This window comes from Epinephelus lanceolatus, chromosome 8 (genome assembly GCF_041903045.1).
Source record: "Epinephelus lanceolatus isolate andai-2023 chromosome 8, ASM4190304v1, whole genome shotgun sequence".
In the NCBI taxonomy this organism is placed as follows: Eukaryota; Metazoa; Chordata; class Actinopteri; order Perciformes; family Serranidae; genus Epinephelus; species Epinephelus lanceolatus.
The window spans coordinates 24,709,544-24,731,351 of NC_135741.1; the positions used below are offsets into that span (position 1 = coordinate 24,709,544).

A 21,808-nucleotide genomic window follows, 5' to 3' on the forward strand; every position below is an offset into this window, starting at 1 on the left:
ATGTGGCACTTATACTTGTAACTGATAATTTTACATGTTGGTATTGCTACAAAGATCTAAGTAATTATTCCACCTCTGATTGTTACCAGGGCTGGCACAATAACAGATTTTTCATGAACAATTATCATGGCTAAAAGAGTTAATGATTATGATATTATCGCAATATGGTTATCGACAATACGGGTATATATCGAAACACATTGATTTTATTTGACAGATCAGAAAGATAAATGATCATATGAATCTAGACACTATTAATGTATGTAGTAAGGAAAATACCTTGCTGAATACTAGGTTTAGATGTCTGTATGTGTAGGCCTTTATGTGAGCATCACTGGTGGAATGCGTACAACCTAAAATAAATGTAGTATTACTGCAATGTAAAAACACAGTATTACAATTGTAAAATTGTACTTAAGTCCGGAACTAACTGTTGTATAAGTAAAATTATATAAGAGAACAAATGTATTTAAAGTGTCAAAAGTAAAAGTAAACAATGCAAAGAATGACCCCTGTAAGTGTTACTCTATCAGCCTATATATCAAATGATGTTATTATTACCAATGTATTAATGTGGAAGTATCATGTTGATATATTGTTGGTTGAGATGGAGCTAATCTTAACTATTCTATGTACTGTGGTTTGTTCTGTAACTATGCATCATATTCTCTAAGCTAGTTATGGTGTATTTTGTCCTAATTTAAAATAACAGCCAGTAACTGCGGCTGTCAGTGAGTTTAAAAAGTGCAATATTGTAATAATGTAGGGCAGTAGAAGTGTAAAGGAGCATAAAATGGAAGCATTTAATTTAAGTGCAGACACCAAAGATTTAACTGAAGTAGCCTGTGTAATATTTATTTACTATTTGCGTTTTAGAATTTGTATGAACATGTATTTTTTCCTCTCCTCTGACAAGAGACTATTTTGTACCTCAGTTTTTACTGAATTCTTATTATCTATTAATGATTTAAGTTTTTCTGTTGTGCCACTTAAATTCCCAAGATACAATAAATAATGCGCACCATATTTAAATGAAGACAGCAAAAAAAAACAACGAGTGGCCTCAATGGTAATGCAGGATAATACGATGTAGTAATCTCAGCGTTAATCTACATCATGCTCCTGGTCTCTTCCACTTCATTTAAACGTCACATAATAACCCAGTCCATGAGAGCACCGAAATCATTCATAAATACGCAACTCGAAATCCCGATTTTTCTACCGACACTGAAAGGCACCACAACACATCTCAATGGAACAATTAACTTGATCGTGTTTTTATTATATTACTGCGTTACAGCCGATAAATACAACGTGCAACACGATTCTGTGCTGTCACTGAATTAACCGTCAAACCTGAAATGCTCTACATTTAACCCACAGTGTTTATCACCACCATATGCTCAGTGAAGCCAATGCCTTGAGCAGGATGAACTGAATGAACCCAGCGAGACTTGACTTTTGTCGCCCTCTGGTGAATTTCTTCAAGTATGCCAGTTGATTCAAGACCCCTCAGGAGGAAAAACACACACACACACACAATAAATATTCAGACCGTTTAATTCATCAGCATTGTTGTCACAATATAAGACAGACTGTGATGCTTTGTAGAAAAATCTTTACACTTAGAGGTAACATAATTCAGACAATGGCAGCTAAAATGAACTTCTAACCATACATGTAATATAGTATTTTTTTTTTCTACACATTTCCTTCATCGTTAGGCTTGCAAGTTTCCAGGTGGATACAATAAACATTAAAAAAAAACAACATACACTTCCACACATTTAGGTTGAATCTTTAAATAAAGCGCTCAGTTTAAAGATGCCTGCAGGCCTGAGACACATTAAAACCATGGGTGCTGTTATGATGAACCCACACTAGGAATCTTTTTTTTTTACTAACAAAGTATTAAAATAAATAGTTTTATCAGAGGAAAATGACCTAGGCCAAGGTTGCCTGAAGAAATCTGTAAACATGTGCCAAGCAATAACTGCAGTGCATCAAGTTCTAAGGAAACAATGGCAGCTAACACTAGGCATAACAATATCACTGAAATATGTATCACAGGATGAAAATATATTAACCGATTTAAATATAAAATCTGTCTGCAGACCCGGTGCTTCATAGGACAATTAAACTACTAGTGTACCTCAAATGTTTTTCTTATGCTGACGTGGATTAGGTTTCCAAATGCCTTAGTGTGAAACCAGTTAGGTGTGTTTTATGCCTGCCGAACATCAAATATCGTGCACAGGATATTGACACCCCTACAGACAGACTTGCAGAGAGGAAATATGCCCATTTCCTATAATGGCTTTGGAAGACCTACTCCAGCTGCATTCATTCACATGTCGCCGTTACACTTTGGTCGTCAAACATTCAGCCCCTCTAGTTTCCCTTAACCCGACACAAACATTTTCCTTGTTTCTACAACATTACTTCAACTCATAATTGGCTCACAAAGCTTAATGCACAAATCATCTATAACGAGTTCCAGCAATTTTAAATATATCAAGTCCAGGGACAATCTTTGCAGTCGACTCATGCCTCTGCCACCAGAGGGGAAATGACATGCTGTTTGTGGTCCAGATCTTGGATGGTTTCAGTCATTCAGCAGTTCCCAGGCTTTTCTTTAAACAAACAGTCATTTGGATCCACTGCTGCCACTCCAGGTTCTGCTGTACTGTACTGTACTGTACGTGGGAGAGAATCAGGAGGAGCTATCCCTCCAGGGGAGGCCGCAGAGGAATACACCCATCCATCTCCAGAGATTCAGGCCAGCCTTCATACTTGTTGCTGCTCTTACTGTTCTTCATACGCTAATGAAAACAACCCCAAGCAAACAGATGTCAACAAGTTAGCCTGGGAAGGGCTTCACCAAACAAGTTTATACAGGCTGTTTTTAATTGCATTAGCACTGAACTGTAGAGACAAAAAAATGTACAAAGTATGAGATACAAGGATAGAAGCATTATCATTAACACATGACCAAAATCACATTAAATTTGTCTGTGATGCTGTATGTCTTCAACAAGGGGTCCATCACAGTTACGCAGAGGGGCCACCAAGTCATTGTTTGGTAATTTAAGTTTTAAAATAAAGTTTTTCAAAGTTTAAAATATGTCTGTAAAAACACATACACATGAATCCAACATAATATTAGCAAAGATTAATTAGCCTGTTCATCAAAAACAAAACAAACAAATAAAACCCCATAAGTCACAGCACACATCACTAATGACATGCTAACTGTTACCCATGAATCCTTGTGCAATCATGTGAGCTAGCTAACGCTAAATCATTGCTCAGCACTTATCCATCACAGAGAGGTAAACTGTCAGCTAACAGTTAGATATAATTAAAATATATTGGCCAGTTAACTATTATTATTTCAAGTGTGTGGACAGTCTTGTAGCCACAGTGTAATGTTTTGTAACTTTTCAAGCTTGTAAATATTGTCCAGCTCAGAAATGAACATGACGATCGTGAACGTGAAACTGTCAATCATTATTTTAATAGCTTAGTATGGTATGCCCCATAAAAGGGTATGTTTATACATGGCACTTTAGGCCATTCATTCATTCATTCATTTTCCATAACCGCCTATCCTGTTGAGGGTCGCAGGGGGGCTGGAGCCTATCCCAGCTGACATTGGGCAAGAGGCTGGGTACACCCTGGACAGGTCGCCAGACTATCACAGGGCTGACACATAGAGACAGACAACCATTCACACTCACATTCACACCTACGGACAATTTAGAGTCACCAATTAACCTGCGTGTCTTTGGACTGTGGGAGGAAGCCGGAGTACCCAGAGAAAACCCCCGCTGACATGGGGAGAACATGCAAACTCCACACAAACTCCCTTCCCTGGGTTCGAACCACATGTCACCCTCTTGCTGTGAGGCGACAGTGCTAACCACTGCTCCAACGTGCCGCCCTACCCATTATTGTAGGGCCAGTTTTATATGTAACTCACTTTTATGTAAATTATGAGTTGTGTAACACAGTAATTTAACTTGTTAGCCTTTCTAAATTCAGAAATCACATTAAACTTACTCATCAAGCAATTATGTCGTTACTCATGTTACACAAGTTTATACATTTTTTGCATAATTGGTGGATGGACAAAAACAATTAAGTGTGTCAACAACAGCGATGCCCTCTGTAGCACCCGTTGACAGGCTCTTCAGCCTGGTACTGACTCAGAGGAGGAGCAGGTTGTTTGACAATTTACCAGTGCTTTAGTGATGAAAACATGCGAATCAACTGTTAAATGCACTTCATATGCTTTCATATACTGTTTTTTTCCTTCTTAAGCAATATTTCACTGACAGAATGACCATTTGTATATCAGTTAATCATGCTGTTTCCTTCAATTTGTAAAGTAACTTTGTTTTTCTCTCAGAAACATATTGGTTTATTGATTGTAAATGGATGTTTTGTTAAAGTGGTCTCCAATCAAACTCTCACACAACTCCTGCGGTATAATCCAAGTCTCATTTATCCTGTCATATGCTCAGCATTTGCCAAACACATACACCATCCCTCAAACTTTACTATTTAATACTGGACTGAAAGTGAATCTTATCTGTGCTCTCTTCAAAGCCAGACTCCAATGGTTAACTTTTGTAGCACACGTGCACGTGCTTATGACATGCTGAATGTATGACTGAATAAATGAGACTTAGATTACACTGCACGAGTTGTGTGAGTGTTTGTAACCCGAGGTTTTTATACAGTCTTGCTGCTGTTAAACTTTGTCCCGTTCAATCTGTAAATGAATATATTAACTGTTTTCCAGGGAGGCATGTGAGAGAACAGAAAAGTCTCTTTTCTATTCTAAGTAACACAGCAAGACAATTCAATTTACAAATGTTATCATGTGGATTCAGTTTGTCATCATCAGTCTGTCTCATATAATTTTATTTAGGCCTAATATGAAGCAATCAATATTTCTATCAGGCAGTGTCAGGAAGGCCGAGCTCTTTTATACTGCCTTTTTTTTAATTGCTGGAGTTTTATTTTGAGACAGTGCTATCTTGATTCTCCTATTCCCTCTCAATCATCACTTAAGACCCATTAGAAGTGTGTGGCGGTGCATTTTCTGCAGAAACTTTGTCCTCTGCCTGTATTTTCTTATTTTGTTCTCATATTCTGTGTATGACATATGTGGGTGTGTACCCCAACAGCTCTCTGGTGAGGTCTGGGCTTTATAAAACGGTGGCAAGCCGGTGCCAGAGCATAAAAAGTAGGTATCCAAAAGGCACGGTGCTGAGGCAAAACTCCAAAGGAAAGTGAATTTGGGGTTGGTGTTTACTTTTACTTTCACTGGCACGCCTGTTAAACTGTAACCAAGAAATCCTGTGAAGTATATCTTTGAGTAAAGTAATGCATTTCTTTAAAAAGGTGCAGAGCAATGTCCAACACTGTTCATCATGTGTTGGCACATTTAGAGGTGGGATGAATATTTAATTCAACTGTGTGCAACAAATCCTGAAAATACTGACCTATGAGTCATTTTGCATTGTTCTTTATATGACGACACAGTGAGGATTTATTTTTTAAGACTTCTGTGAGCACTTAAGTGCAGGCACATCAAAGGAGCTGGTGATTTCTACCCTTGGCCTCTGTTCAGCACTGACAATAACAGGAACATACCTGCTCAAACGGGCTCTTATTCTCGATGCCCTTGGCTCCCACAAACACCCAGCTATCTCTAAAGGCCAGCTCCTTCACTGCTGTGCTCCCAAGCTCCTCGAACAGCCTTCGAGACTCGTCGTTCAACCTGTCAGACAGAAAGGAGGATAAAATAGCAGGTTAATTATCATTAAGTTTACTGAAATTAAATACAGGCCATTACCATTTCTCAGTAGGCTTCTCCTGGACTTTGACAAAGTCTCACAGATTAATCTTTCTGGTTCAACTCTGAGGTTTAATCACTTACAACTGTGATGTGTTTTTAAGCTATAATGCGTTAAAGGGAAATAGAGGGATTTACGATCATGCTCGTTTTGTTACACTGAAAAAACATCAAGTGTTCATTAACAAATAAACCAGCCGCCAGATGTCATTTAAATGTAATATTAAAAATGAAATCCTGATTCCTGATACCACATGGGCACATCTTTACCCACGGGCTATTTTCCCTTCAGATTAAAATTCCTGACTGGTCTGCTCACTTCCTTCAGTGACAATTTGGAGCTTTTGCTCTCAAACCAAGTTAAACTTCAAAGACATATGCAAATGCAAATTTGTTAAGCAAGTGACTTCCAGTTGGTATCAACTGATGGCTGGTATACCGACTCCACGTTGAGGCAAATAGTCTTCAATGCTTTAAAGATCCTGTGTGTAGGATTTAGTGGCATCAAGCAGTGTGTAGGGGAACTACAGTGAATGGCCCTATCTAGAGCCAGTGTTTTGTTTGTCTGCTCTGGGCTACCGTAGAACAACATGGCAGACTCTGTGGAACAGGACCCACTCCGCGTGTAGATATAAACGGCTCATTCTAAGTAGAGTTGGGTATCGAAACCCTATTCAACCGGTGCCCACCAGACCAGATCATACCTCAGGTTTCGGTGACTCATTTCGGTGCCAGATTGTGTGCGTAGCAGCGGGTTGGGCGGGGGGCGGGGGGGTGATTACAGTTTAGGCTATCTGTCACTGAGTAAATGCTACAACTCCTCAAGACCCAGGCCAGGCATGCATGTCTTACATGCCACCTGCTGACTGAAGTGAGGAGGGTTAGCCCTGAAATTAGCGAGCAAAGTTAGCCTCCCATTGGAACCTCAACAGACTCACTTAAGGTGGTCTGTTAAGGTGGACCCACTGTTCTTATTATCCTGACAATCTCAGCTGCTCCTGAACAGATAATGGAGAAATGCCTGACTGTAGAGCCTCTCCTGAGTCAGGGAGACAATTACTGATCCCCACACAAAATTTATTTCGCTGTTAATGTACTGTAACTCTTATTTGGTGTTAAAATTGACCATTGCTTTGAGCTCCACTCTGAAAATAGTATCAGTTCAGACACCATTTAGGCAGCAGTACCATTTTAAAAGTATAGTTTGGCACCACTATCAGAAAAGACCTACATGATAACCAACCATAATTCTAGGGCAAACACAACAATCCTTATTTTCACGTTATTATTAGTCTGAGTGAGCAGAAGTTCGCTGCACAGATCAGCCTCTCATTGGGCGGAACGAGCCACCCACTGAAGTCCCGCCCTACCACCTTCGGTTGTGTAGCAGTTTTCAACCGTTTTCAACACGTCCTTTACTAACTTTTGCGGTGTTTGATCTTGCGGGGATGTAGCCATTTTTCTGCCATGGTTCGCGTCCTGTAGGTGGTATTTTTGTGAGCGTGTTACACCAAAACCTGTTTCCCCCCGGCAATATTTTTGCAAGCGCACCGTTGCTGTGGCACCGCCCAGAACAATTGTGATTGGTTGAAAGAAATACAAGCAGCCGGGGTGTTTTTTTTCTCCAATCTTAAAGTGAGAGTCGGCCCAGCCAGACCTTTCTTTTCTTGAGAAAGGTCTGGTGAGCGAGACTACATTATTATAAACTAAAGAAAACACCGTTATTAATTTTATGTTCCATTTCTGCCAATATATCCCCCTAAATCTTACACACTGGACCTTTAATACTATATTTTTGTTAAGTCTGAGATTTTTGAATAAATTAATTTATGGAATCTCGTATATGTGGAGTCTGTAATGTTAAATTTCACTGTAAAGATAAACAGACAGGCAGCAGTTGTTGCTCTATAAAACTTGTTGGACATTTGTCCAGCTGTTTTTAAGCAATGAAAATATGCTATAAATATGCTATTCTCTGTAACAGTACAACATAATTATTTTACTCTCTTCTAAAATGATGTATTCTTTTAGCTTCAGCTGACAATTTATCTGTGGAAATTGCTTTGAGGTGCATCTAAGAGGGAAAGAGAGGGGTGTTGGACTGGAACTGACAGCATGTGATGAATTCTTACTTTGTAGCTGCATCATCAAAGGAAGCAACAAACACAAGTGTTCCTTCATGGAGCGGCCGGAGAAACTTCAACAGGTCAGAAATATCTGAGAACGAACATCAGATGAGCCTTGATCTGAGCTTTATAGCTTGTCATTGCCAAACCATATGCACCATATGTGAAATATGCACTATACATTAGCATCTGGTTTTCATTACCTCCTGCCCATGTATCAAAGTTCTTAGTGTCCAAGAGCTCTCCTGTCACCCCTGGAGCAAAGAAACATCAGTCAGATGGGATAATAACACAAATTAACAGGAGCTTAAAATATTAATGCAACACAGTCGGTTAAAAGATAGATGAGGACTCTCTTACCGTTCACCAAAGCTATGTTTAGTCCTCTTCCAACATTGTTCTTCACACTGCTGACTAACCTGTAAAACAGAAACACAAACTGTTGCAACACGAGCTGAAGCAACTTCCTTGCCTTGCACATACACGTTAATCTACACAAAAAAATAGTAAATCCCTGTGCACAGCAGCGCAGTGCTTCTTCTAGGTGCCAGCTGGTGCAGGATAAATCACAGTCAAGAGTTCAAAAACTTCCAGCGCACACTAGAATATCAGGATTGACACAAAGTTAATCTACACACTTATACACACTGGCTGGAACTTGAGATACAACAATAAAATATAATAAGAACCAAGACTACAGACAAAAGCAAAGAAATGGGGGACAGACAGACTGAAAGAATACTTGCATTCAGCTCCCCAGACAGGCTTGGAGGCCTGGTTATGACAGCACAGAGGGAAAAAACAGAACAGAGTGTAAAACAAAACAAAAAAAGACAGACAGACAGCAGGGGAGACAAGGACATAAATGAACAGAAGCCGGTAAGCACGGAATCTCACATCTTGTCCTCCAGGCAGATTTTGGGCCCGATGACATTGGCAGCACCAGACACCAGGCGGAAAGCCAAATGTTTTGGAGGACAGGGAGCGGAAAGTCCACATTTATACCTTCGGGGGCGTGTTTCAGCTAAAATATACGATACATTTGTCAGTGGTAACACAGAAGATCATACAGACATAACGTTATTATGATCATATTTGATAGAAAGAGGATTTTTTCGACTAACCAGGTGTTGGTTCCTCACTTGCACCTGAAAGAAGAAACAGTTTTCACACTCACATCAGAAAGTCTTCGCTTGTTGATATTATACACAGAGCCTTCATCAAACATGCTTCAAAACATTAAACCAACACTCCTACTTTCTCTTTGGAGTTGCTGCTCACAATTATTTTCTTTATCAATTAGTCTCTAAAAAGTCCAAAAATAAATGTTCATCACTGTTTCCCAGGGCACATGATGATAACCAGTTGCTAGTTTAGCCAGAGATTCAGTTATGAATTATATAAAACTGAACAATCCCCACATGTAGCAGCTAGAACCACTGAATGTTAGTCATTCTTGTTTGATTAATTGTTCTCAACTAGGGCAGCATTGTGCGATTATTTTCATTGTCAATTAATCTGTCAGTTATTTTCTTAATTAACTGATTAGTTGTTTGGGCTATAAAATGTCAGAAAATGGTTATAATGTTGATTTGTGTTTCCCAAAGCCCAAGATGGCGTCCTCAAATGTCAAAAATATTAAGTTTACTGTCATAAAGTCATAAAGAAACAAAGAAATGTTCACTTTTAAGAAGCTGGGATCAGAGAATTTTGACTGTTTTCCTTACAAAATTACTCAAACCTTTAAATCGCTGCTCAGATTAGTTAGCTATTAATGTAATAGTTGGCAACTAATCTCAACTATTTCCTGTCCATCAAGTTATCTGAATCACTACCTCTCTTACCGCTGAAGAAGTGGCGCACAGATGACCCACTCTCCCCTCCGAATAAGGTATTTGCCAGCAGCCAGGTGAGCCCCACCAACAGAAGCACAGCCAAAGCTCTGAGAGGGCCTGTCAAGAGGAACAGGACATACCAGTCAAGGCAAGACACATGGGATTACTACCGCACCAACAAGTTCCCACTGAAATGAAGTAAATGTTAACCAACCTGTTAATCTCATGATTCACTGTCTCACAGACCTGGAAAGAGATTTTTAAAAGAAAATAGTTATATTAGAGATATGTCAAAAACTTTATAAACACAGTGTTTTCATTTTCCATTTATCATAAGTTTAATAAGGGAGATATAAAACAAAAAGGGGGTACAGTACAGAAAGGAAATACAATACAATACAATAAAAGGTTGATTAAATACTGAGCGTTTTCACACCATTTTGAAGACTTTGTGTGAAGTCTTGAAGGAAAATAGCGGATCTTCTTTTCCTAAAACTGCACTTGTGTATAGTAAACTTACCTCTTAAAGTAATAACACTTGCTATACAATTGATCTGGGGTCGTTTGATTTAAAGTTTAGTATGGCATGTTTAACAGAAAGCTTACAATGGCCAGGCAAGATGGCTCTGCAGAGATGACGTTTGAAGGGGTGACATGAACCCAAACCATCGTAAAGACGAGGCAACAGATGGTAATTCATTTGACAACATAATTAACCACTTCTATGAACTTATAAACGAGCATCGATTGATCTTACCTGCTGTATCCACGCTTCAGGCGAGCACTGCCTTTTCTTTTCACCTTTGCTGGTATGTAATGAACGGTAACGAGGAGCTGTTGCTCTTGCCACTCGGGACTTTGACTATTTCTTGCGCTGTTTCCTCATTGAGACTCGTCTGGTGTAAATCAGCTTTCAAACGCGGAGATAGGATTAAGTTAATTTGCTCAGTCGGCCATTTACACGAGTCTCATTTCTTCGCTTTTAACAAGCATGGAAAAAATTATGGATGGTTTATTCCATCTATCTTCCGGACATAATGCCACCCCCCACTCTGTGCCTACGGAGTCTGCGCAAAGCTGCTCACGTGACCAAAACTGATTTAAATATTTAACGATTTGTTCTTTCTTTTATTTAAAATTAAAATATGTGTAATAAATCGATACCTTCTCCCTTTAACTGTCACGAAAGCTGCCACTCGGTTTTAAAACAATAAATAATTAATTGCATTGACAATAAACAGCTGCCGCGCGAGCACCACGCCTCCTCCTCGTGCACGCGACTGAAGCTTCAAAATCAAGATGGCTACCCACAGTGCTGTGCTCTCGATGTCCAAAATTATAAATCCTTTCTGGGGTGGACGACTTGGAAATACGGTTAAAGTAAGACAAGACATGTCGCTGTTGTCATATAGGTTGTGAACGCTGTTGTTGTTGTGTGGCCCTAAATGAAAGTCTTTTTTTAATTTTATTCTTATTTTATCTTAACACAAGGTCATATGGTTAATATCATAACGTTACAGTTGAATAAGCGAGACAGCAGTCTTCCTCTGTCAGAGATTGAGCTGGATGCGTTAAAGTTTTGCTAAACTGCTTTAACGCTCTAATTATAAAATGCATTCACAAACACCATGTAAACAACCTGTCTTTACTTTGTATTTCAGGTATTTGGAACAACTCTGACAAGTCACAGGAACAAGGCCACTGTGAGTGAATCAGATTCTCTGTGGGTTGTTATCTTGATAGAATGAGTAGCTGTGATTTTTGTCCATTTGTAAGTACACCATGTTCCAAATTATTATTATGCACTAATGCACATGTCATTACAGTCAAGACAATTAAGGATTTTTTTTTTTATCCTCAGCAGGTATATTATAATGTGGATGTTACAAGTAGCAAAACTATAGATGACAGAGACAGTATCTTTTTTAATATTTTGAAAAGAACTCAAAACCCAGTGTTAGAAATTATCATGCACAATTTAATTTGAGACCATTCAATAGGTCAAAAAGCTGGGATAGGCTCCAGCCCCCCCACGACCCTCAAGAGGATGAAGCGGTTAGAAGATGAATGAATGAATGAATATGTCAAAAAAATAAATAAATGCAGTTAAATTAAAAAGAAAATTACAGATCAAGTAACACATCAAAATATGAAGGCATAGTTCAGTTTTTTTTAAGTGGGATTGAATAGAGTACTTATCCATAGACAGTATATTACATTTAGTAGATGCCAGTCAGCACTCTCCCAGTTTGGAGAAGCAGACCAGAGTCTGACACAGAAGCTAAGCAATGCACTATTGTGGACGGGGTCAGCAACAAAATGCTTTTTAACAACCTAAAAAAAGTTCCAACTTAAAAAAAACTTTCTTAATCATACTCTCGTCAAAGCCACCAGACTCCATTGGGATGAAGAGTAGTTTTACCCTGTTAAACACAGGAGCTGCTGGTCTACCACTGCTTTGATGAGTTAGTTAGTTTGTGTTATTGTGTGAATGTGGTGAATCCATACTTATCTAAACGCCAAAGTAACAAGATAACACAAACAAAATAAGTGAACAAGGCAGTAGCAGACCAGCAGCTCCTTTATTGAGCAATGTTAAATTACTGTTTTTCTTTAAGGAGTCTGGCTTTGAAGAGAGCGATAGGACGGCTTCATTTAGCCATTAGAAATAACTGTATGACATTAAGGTGAAGCAGTGAAAAAAATCTCAATCTTCCATATACTTAAGATGTTATAGATTTTTTTAGGTGGGACTTTTTTAGGTGACGGAAATACATTATGCTGCTGACCCTTCCATAGTAGTAGATTGCTTAGCTTCCATGTAAGACTCCTGCCTGCTTCACCAAACTGAGGATGCGCTGACCACCAGCTACTGTATGTAATATACCATCTATGGAAAAGTACCTCATACAACAACACTTAAAAAAAAATTTAACTATCCCTTTAACATCTCCCTCTATTGAACTTGAAAGTCCAGCTATAGTTTCAGCCTGTATTCTTCTGAAGTATACTGCCACACACCCTTATGGATCTAACTTTTGAGGATGACCTACAGGTTCTCAGTAGGGTCGAGTTCAGGGGATGATGGTGGCTACACCATGATTTTTTTCTCCCTTTGTGCCTTTAGCAGCCGAGTCTTGTTGGAACAGAGTGGCCTTTCACCAAACATCCAGAATTCCATCTGTCTGGACCATCCAGTGTAGCACGGCATGCATCAGTTAATAAAACAGTTTGAAAGTTAGTCCTCATGTATTTCTGAACCCACTGAAAACATTTGTCTTTGTGAGCACTGGTGTGGGGTGGCCAAAATACAGCTTTTCGTAGAGCTGCAAGCCTCTGGAGGATCCTGCATCGATAGGAGAGGTGCTTGGGCCTCCAGAGACACCAGCAGCTTCAAATACCTGTTTGCTGCTCAATAGTGGCTTTTTGTAGCTCTCCTTGTAATACTTTTAGATTGCTTGACAGAAACTGATACTATTTATCCAAAAAAGATAGGACAAATAAACCTAGGAAGAACTTATTGGAAAAACAGCAACCAAATGTTTTTTTAAAAACTGAAATTATACAGATTTTTTACTTCCATAATAGTTTGGAACACAGTGTCATGGCACTGATAATGCCATAAAAATCACTGCTACTCATTAAACCATTTATTTCTAAGCTGTATGGCTTTGGGTGTAACTTTGGGAGTGGCATGGTACTTTTTGTATCTGTTATAATGTAACCTGGGGGCTGCTATATACCTTTGTTTCCACCCTCTTGGGGGAGGAGAGGTTATAATGCCTCTGTACTTGCTGTTCTTTCATGTGGCTGTCAAAGTAACTCTTGTGCTTCTGCTTTCCTTGCTGTGCATCTTCAACAGCAGAGAGACAACATTGTAAGTAGCTGACTTTGATGTGGTTTTCCTGACGACAATACACGCCTCACAAACAAGACAGAACATTCCCATTTTATACTTGGACTGTGTGATGTAGAAAAAGACAGAAGACCTTCTGTGAACACTGATGTACTTCACAGTGTCAGTAATGTCATGGGATTTCACATGTCAGACAATTAATCGATGTATCCGTCTTGACAATTCCAGTGTCATTTTAGCTTAAAAACAAAAATGTTCTTGATTCACAATATTTAAAAAAATCAAATATGATGACAGTGATCAATGATAAACAACAGTAGTATATTGCTTAACCCTTAATAACAATCAACTTTTTTACTGCTTAACGTTACCCTTACAGTCTTACTTCCTTGGTGCTTTGGCTTTGTAAAACTTAACTGGTGATTTTGCATTTTCTAGCCCATTCACAATAGATTTTTTTTCCCTCCATTTCACTGCGGTATGAAAACTGACTTTCACAAATTAGAAAATTGCTTTATTAAATGGCAAGTTACTGCAGTATTTTTTGCTGAATTCCATAAGAATTGCAGTGATTAATTGATAATAGATTAGTTCTCAACTATTAAATTAAATGCAAACTAATGTGATTATTTATTCAAGGAAAAAATGTCCAAATTTTCTGATTCAAGCTTCTTAAATGTGAATATTTTTTGGTTTCTTTCAGATTCAGATTCAGTTCATTTATTGGTCTCCTTAGAGAAATTTGTGCAACTAACAAGCAACTAAATGTTAATGGTAAAGGATGAACTATCTGAAGAAGGCGTCAAGTCTCTGCATAATAAATTTCATATTGTACTTGTGCTAGTTTAAAAGTGGTAGGTTGGAAATTAATCTAAAACATGTAACATCACATGGTAACATATCAGCAAAAATGTATGTAAACATAGGTGATTTGTAGTTGTGTTAAGACCTCAAAAACCATCATGTTTTCCTTTAGGTTCAGTGCCGTTAATAATGTATAAAATGCCACTGTTACAGCCCCCTCCTGCAAAGTATGGAGGCAGACACACTGTGACTCTCATACCTGGAGATGGAATCGGCCCAGAGCTGCTAAGTCATGTCAGAGAGGTTTTCAGGTTTGTTGGACTTAATCTAAATTTTAAAAAGATCATTTTCAAAGTGTTGACTACAGGCAGGTGAGCACTGTCTCACCACGTGGTTTGTTTTGATGCTTTAGATTCAGCTGTGTGCCGGTGGACTTTGAGGTGGTGTATGTCAACTCTGCGATGGAGACCGAGGATGATATCAACAACGCCATCACTGCCATTCGCCGTAACGGAGTTGCCCTTAAAGGCAAGCAAGCCCCTTTGTTTCTGTGTCACAAGCTGAGCATGGACACATGAAAAGCACACCACAGCTGTGAGAAGTATGTAGTTTATTATAAGAGCATGACATAGAAGTTTAACTGTGACATTACTTAACTGTCCTGATAGGTAACATAGAAACCAAACATACCATGGCGCCATCTGTCAAATCCAGGAATAATCTCCTACGGTAAGAGTTTTAAAGAAATATTCAGGGCCTTTGATATCTATCTATCTATCTGTCAGATAGCTTACATGTCTTCTATGATTTGGTCCTTCATGTCACTTGACCCCTTGTTCCCCCCCCCCCCCCCCCCCCCCCCCCCCCCCCTTGTTCCACGTGTATATCAACAGCACAAGCTTAGACCTGTACGCCAATGTGATGCACTGCCAGTCGCTCCCTGGAGTCCAGACACGCCACAAGAACATTGACATTATGATCATCAGGGAGAACACAGAGGGAGAGTACAGCAGTCTGGAGCACGAGGTCAGACAGAACAGAAACAATCAATTCTACTGTCTGCTGAAACACACGCTTAAACTCCCTCCTTTAAACACTGCTTTCCTGTCTGTGTCTGTCTTCCCTTCATCTTCTTGTCTTATTATTCTCTATTGAAATGGGAGTTAGGTACCAACCATACACTACTGAAAGTACAGCATTCATTTACTAAGGGAAAAACAGTGGGCCTCAATCACCAACTGTTCTTAAGAAGAAATTTCTTCTTGGAACCCACTTATGCAATTTTCATGAACATTCTGACATTGATCAATGTTTTCTTGTTTGGGATTTGCCTAATGAATGGGAGTCTGATTGTGTGGACCCAAAGGATGTTTGATTTCTTTTTTATACCCATATGAGCTTTATTCTACCGTAGTGTTCTCAGTTATAAAAAAGAAAACGCACCCATATACTCAGAACATTCCTCTGGGTGCTCTCAATATCATCGAGAACAACTTTCCCATTTCATTGTCTTATGTTATCACATGTTTGAGTTGTAGCTCTCTAATTTTTGGATTTGGGAGAGACTCTTAAGGGCTGATTTATGGTGGGGCGCTCAACACTTTTGATGAGTGACGCTCAACAAAAACTACGTATTTTTGACACTGTCCTTTGATGTCAAGCATCTGGAAAACTTTGTTATGTCGTGGATAATGTCATGTTTTGTCTCACAGTATGATTGGGCAGTGTTACTAACGTCAGCATGGGGATATTAGTTTTCATTCCACACCCACTTTAACGTGGATTCAGCCTCTCTGTCCACAGCAGCAGCCATCTGTCAGCAGTAGCTCCTGGGGAGCTCAGAGGACAGTGGTTGGCCAAACCGCCATCACCAGCCTGAGCTACAGGAGACATTAACTGAGCCAAATTAGTTTTCATGTCAGCTTCATGGGAAGAACAGTATTTCTATTTAGTATTTAATGATTTTATTTTCCAGCTCATGGAAGTGAGTGGGGGGAATTTTCTCTCACAGACAGACTGCAAGCTGATCAATGAATGTATGGATAATTAAATAAAATCACACATACAGTGGGATATTTGTGTGGCTTAAACAGCTGTCTGTGCAGATTATGCTTCACTAAATTTTAGAGAAATATACCCGGAGTAAAAAAAAGTAAGGCAAATTGAAAACAACATGCAACTGTTTAATTTCTGCCGAGCGACACTGATTAAAAGTGTTGAGCTTCCTACCATAAATCAAGCTTTAATGTTTGATATTTTTTTACTGTCTTAGACTGCAGGAATCACATGTATGTATTTTGAAAATGGCCACAGTTCCCCTTTAAACAGACTGACATCGGCCAGACATGACAGAGGCACATTAAATTTCTTAGTTGCCACTTTATGAAACTTTTAGAACAATAAAAAATTTGCACAAGCCTGAAATGGATGTTGGTGTGTGGACAGCGATGTGCAGTTACAGCCTTATGTTACCTTTTACACAGAGGAAGTATCCGAGTCAGCTCTACACAGTGACATACGCTGCTTCACACATGACTCAAAACAATGTTATGAAATTATTGACTGCACCAAATAGTTAAATGTAGTTGACATTTGTTGGTCAATCTCCTTCCTGGCTTCTCTTAGAGTGTATCAGGAGTAGTGGAGAGTCTTAAGATCATTACCAGGAACAATTCCCTCAGGATCGCCGAGTATGCCTTCAAGCTGGCCAGGGAAAAAGGTCGTCGTAGGGTCACCGCTGTACACAAGGCTAACATCATGTGAGTTACTTTGAGGCATATGCATCATGCTAGAACTGTCTGGCCTCCTGAGTCTTACATAATACTCTGAGTTTCTTAGAGCTACAAAAATTGAGTTTGGCCTTATTGCTCCAACAGGAAGCTGGGCGATGGCTTGTTCCTGCAGTGTTGCAAAGAAGTGGCCTCTGGTTACCCCGACATCACATTTGACAGTATGATTGTGGACAACACCACCATGCAGGTAATGGATGGTTAAATTCCATGACTCGTGAGACCTGTTCACACAGGACTAGTGTTATCGGGGGATCTTATGATGTAGAAATCACCACCACAAGTCTGTGATTTGTGTGTAGCGTTCACACAGGATAAACAAAGGGTCATTTGTAACCCCACTTTAGAAAACACCAAAACCCTACACAGCACAGTTAGCGTGTATAAACAGTGTTAACCTCCTTTTTTTTCTTTTTTAATGTTGGTTAAACAAACAAAACCAAGTCCACCACACTTTGTCATCCATCTCATCATCTGTCGAAATTTTGCTCATCTGATGGTTTCAAGCTTGCTCTTTGTGCAAGCAGGTCTCCATATGCTGTGGTGAGATGAGCCTCCTGCACCCAAAGTGCTGTCAAAACTTTCATTTGTAATTGACAACACAGCAGCCGTAGTTTTTGACCGGGGAAGAGGCAGTAAAGAGGTGCGGAGAAAACAAAAAAGCTAAATACAACCCAAAATCAGAGAGATGTGTATTCGCACTGGACTTTTGCATTATCACATGACCTCTCTGTTTGGCAAAATATGGCAGGTCATTTGTGGTGGAATTTTTACTTGACAAATTACAGACATGGCAGATTCACACTAGATTAATATCAGACAATCTCTGCAAATATTACTAATTACTAGAGATCCCAAGGTAAGACTGGTCTCGTGCGAGTACAGCTTTAGTTTGGAAAAGTCGTTTCTAAATTATTCACATACTGCTTTGTTAATCTGTGTCTTTAGCTGGTGTCCAAGCCCCAGCAATTTGATGTGATGGTGATGCCCAATCTGTACGGGAACGTGGTGAGCAACGTGTGTGCAGGCCTGGTGGGAGGGCCTGGCCTCGTGCCCGGTGCTAACTACGGCCGTGACTATGCTGTCTTTGAAACGGTGAGTGTTTGGCAGTTCATGGTTAGTAGAACAGTGTCTCCTCTGTGTTTTGAAGAGTGGAAAATACCGTCTGATATATTGTGACTCTCTCAGGCCACAAGGAACACAGGGAAGAGTATTGCGGACAAGAACATTGCTAACCCCACTGCCATGCTGCTAGCCAGCTGCATGATGCTGGACCACCTCAAGTAAGCTTTTCCAGATAAAATACTTCTATTGCACACCTGCTTGTGGTTCTGTCTGAGTTGCAATGCTGCCACTGTGGTGTACAGTAAATAATTCTTTCACCTGTGCATCTTCAGGCTTTATGACTACGCAGCTATGATCCGAAGTGCAGTCCTCACCACCATGAATGAAACCAGGGTAAGTCATCCTTCACTGACAGGTCACTCCCCTCACCTGGCTCACTGCCACAAAGAGGCAGGCTTTGTTGTGTTGTGTGATGTCGGCCCTGGTGGCAGGTCTGGCACGCTTCCTAGTGGGCATCACAATACAGTCACACAAAGTAGCATCGTTCCCTTTCAGCGTCACAAAGCTCTTATGAAGTGCTGCGCTGCATGGTATCTCGTTTTACATTGTTTGGCACCGACATTAATCATGGTCCTTTAGCTCATTCAAAAACATGATCTGCTTATCATCCAAGGCAGCAGACTGCTTCCTGCTTTGGCAGCATTTTTGAGAGATATGTGATATGTACTTTATTTAAACCAATCCGTTATCTTGGGTGTTACAAAGCCCAGGATGCAGTGACAGTGCCTTTGCAAAATTGTGTCAGGGAGCACTGTCATTAAAACGTTGAATTCTCCACAAATGAAAACAAGAGCAGATGTTGACCGTGTGGTTCAGCTTTTACTGATTGAACAAGACAAACATAATTGGATAATTGGTACCCTCAAGGTGAAGCCTGACTATACTTCAGCTCCGGAGCACCTCACTGGACTGGTTAAACAGATGATGAACCCAGGCGATTTCCTGGCTGTATGTGGCTCTTGCAGATCGTTATTAGATGATATCACAGAAACTCGTGAGAAGTGAAACAGATGGGCACATTAGTGAAGTCAATGTCACTGACACACATTGCTGCCAGGGTGAAAGATCTGGCAAATCGACTCAGTGAGGAAGTCTATGCTTTTCTCAGGTGCATTCACAAGTAGTCGCCTTATTGTATAATCCAAATGTTCATCAAAACCTGCCATTTTCAGTGTGTAGATTGTTCGCTCGCAGGTTGTTGTTCCAATAGCAAAGGGGATTTCGAAACTGTAACATGCATAAAGCAGAAAGGGGGGGGGGGGCTGGCTTAAATAGCCAGCCAGTGGCAGGTTTGTAGCTGCAGTCTACATCCAGTAGTCACTGTAGGTGCTTTTTAACTCTATTTGATCATCTTGGACCATCATTTTTAGTTTTCTTTTTTTTTTTTGAGCATCCTGTTTGTTTTTTCTTTTTCTTGCAGTTGCATACAGCTGATATCGGGGGTCTGGGCACCACGTCAGAGGTGGTCCAGTCCATCATGAGGATCATCCAGAGTAATGGGCAGCTCACGTCTCAGTTCTAAACACACATATCAATCACAGGTGTGAGTGTGAAGAGGTTATCCATGCATGTCTGTTTCCATGGCGTCGGGTCATAGCGCTGACCAGAACGTTTCCTTTTTTTGTTCTTGTTCACACAGTTTACTGGTCACTGTACAAACAACCTTTTATCCACACATGTGTGAGTTTGGCGTGTAATAATGTCCTTGGCGAGACAGATTTTAAAATGGTTTACTTTTGATCAAATTCCAGTATCATTATACTGTACGGTTATTTTCTGAGTTCATCAAGTTAAAAAATTCTGTTCTTATAAACTGTTATGAAACATGACAAGGCATTTCTTGTTAAATGTCACTGGCCTGCCACATGTTAGGGTGAGAAATACTTAAAATATCCTAACATGCACATGCATTTCCCACTCTGCCTTCTCCACTCTGGATCATTATTTATTCTCCAAATTACAACTACGTTACAGCCTTTTAATCAACCAAAATGTGCTATGATCGTTAACGCCTTACCCTTATGTGTCATACTGTAACTTTAATATCAAGGTGCCTGTTATATGTTACATGTTCTGTCCTGTGTGTTCACATCAGATCAACTGTACATTAAAAACTGTAATGTAGCTATTTCAGATATACTGTATCAGAGGAGGTGCACATCCTGTTGTCTTAAAGTCTAAGCAGACAAGAGCTCTTAAAGCCAGACATGAGAAGACTGCTTTTATCATAACTGTGGGCGGATATATATACTGTATAACACAAATAAAGAAGAAATAATCTTCCCTATTGTGATGTTTTTGGACAGATGTTTGAATATAAACGTCTCTTGAATGATAAATAGACTTTCAAACTATATATATGTACACTCAGCATATCTGGGTGTTTCTATTATTTTGTGCACCCTAACCTTTTCTTTAAGATGTACCCCCGCACCCCTGTTAGATGCACCACCCTTCCTTTGAATTCATTATTAACTGAATATTAGTTATCGCTGTTAAAAAATGTTTCTTGTAAAACTTTTATAATATTTAACAATATTGTTGCAGCATTTTTATACAATGTAACTCTAAATGTTTAGGTTAGTTTGGTAAAGTTTGCATTTTGTATTGCTAGTGGCAGAAGCCGGACGCTTAGCTGTTTTAACCACGTAGCCATTACTTTAAGCTAACTGTATAGTAATTAATTTTAGTTATCTTTTCTAGCTATTTATCATTTACTGTTATCTATCTGACTATTCAAACTGTATATTCCTTATTTTAGCCTTTTTTTTTTTTTACTATTTACATATTACTTTTAGCAAACTGTTTAGATTTCACTGCCTGCTTGGTAACTACTTTTTACCCACTCCAGTTGCAATACATTGTGTGCAGGTTGCAGCTGACAGTATATGTGTGTGTATATATATATACATTTTTTTATTTTATTTTCTAATCAAATTGTTATTTAAAAGTGGTGTTCACATTTGTTGAGCTACACCACAGTATTTCCATACCCCCCCCACCCCCCCACCCCCGCCGGGAACTACAGACGTACCTCTACCCCTGGTTGGGAATCAGTGGGCTACAGTTCAATAGTACCACAAAATAAATCCTTAGAAATGATCATACAGTTGAATCAACATCTCTTTACAACTGAACATTACAGCTGTCATGAAGGTAGGATTCATGGCAGGACTACTATATGAGACTGCATTAGTTTTGGCAGTAGGTGTACCTAATAATCTGGCAGCTGAGTGTGTAAAGTCTTTATACAACAGGAGTTTTTTTATGCTGAGATCAGTAAAGATTTCTTTTGACTCTTTGCCTCTGCTTTAAAGACAGAAGCTCTCTCCCGGCCTCCGGCTGGGGATAATGATTATTTCTCTCCAAATAAGACAAAGCTCACTGATCCTTCCGTTTGTTTTACA

General features: G+C 39.5%; 2 protein-coding genes across 3 annotated transcripts; one reads left to right on the plus strand and one right to left on the minus strand.

The window, feature by feature from the left end:
- Window positions 1-1,542: 1,542 nt before the first annotated feature.
- On the minus strand, window positions 1,543-10,897 carry fam3a (FAM3 metabolism regulating signaling molecule A). Its single transcript, XM_033630091.2, has 10 exons — window positions 10,585-10,897; window positions 10,042-10,073; window positions 9,837-9,944; window positions 9,117-9,140; window positions 8,890-9,016; window positions 8,353-8,411; window positions 8,196-8,246; window positions 7,999-8,083; window positions 5,665-5,791; window positions 1,543-2,822 (listed from the first exon to the last, which is right to left on the minus strand). Exons 2-10 carry the CDS (start codon window positions 10,052-10,054, stop codon window positions 2,724-2,726), a joined length of 693 nt encoding a protein of 230 aa, XP_033485982.1. The 5' UTR covers window positions 10,055-10,073; window positions 10,585-10,897; the 3' UTR covers window positions 1,543-2,723.
- Window positions 10,898-11,067: 170 nt separating this feature from the next.
- Window positions 11,068-20,684, plus strand: idh3g (isocitrate dehydrogenase (NAD(+)) 3 non-catalytic subunit gamma). Of its 2 annotated transcripts, XM_033629882.2 has the most exons (13): window positions 11,069-11,207; window positions 11,489-11,530; window positions 13,690-13,704; window positions 14,701-14,798; window positions 14,900-15,015; window positions 15,156-15,216; window positions 15,381-15,513; window positions 17,113-17,246; window positions 17,364-17,466; window positions 18,225-18,371; window positions 18,465-18,559; window positions 18,674-18,734; window positions 19,822-20,684. In XM_033629882.2, the coding sequence occupies exons 1-13, from the start codon at window positions 11,127-11,129 to the stop codon at window positions 19,921-19,923; spliced, it is 1,188 nt and encodes a 395-aa protein (XP_033485773.1). In that variant the 5' UTR covers window positions 11,069-11,126; the 3' UTR covers window positions 19,924-20,684. The 2 variants fall into 2 exon arrangements, with proteins under 2 accessions (XP_033485776.1, XP_033485773.1); XM_033629885.2 differs by lacking the exon at window positions 13,690-13,704 and having other exon boundaries at window positions 11,068-11,207.
- Window positions 20,685-21,808: the final 1,124 nt, after the last annotated feature.

Excerpts from the sequence above, each read along its gene's own strand:
- fam3a (XM_033630091.2), bottom strand. Across the intron at positions 9,017-9,116 it reads AAGTGAGGAACCAACACCTG|CTGAAACACGCCCCCGAAGG; the intron begins GTTAGTCGAAAA and ends CGTATATTTTAG. Across the intron at positions 8,084-8,195 it reads CTTTGATACATGGGCAGGAG|ATATTTCTGACCTGTTGAAG; the intron begins GTAATGAAAACC and ends GTTCGTTCTCAG.
- idh3g (XM_033629882.2), top strand. The coding sequence starts at position 11,127 with ATGGCTACCCACAGTGCTGTGCTCTCGATGTCCAAAATTATAAATCCT. Across the intron at positions 15,217-15,380 it reads TCCAGGAATAATCTCCTACG|CACAAGCTTAGACCTGTACG; the intron begins GTAAGAGTTTTA and ends GTATATCAACAG. Across the intron at positions 18,372-18,464 it reads ACTATGCTGTCTTTGAAACG|GCCACAAGGAACACAGGGAA; the intron begins GTGAGTGTTTGG and ends TGACTCTCTCAG.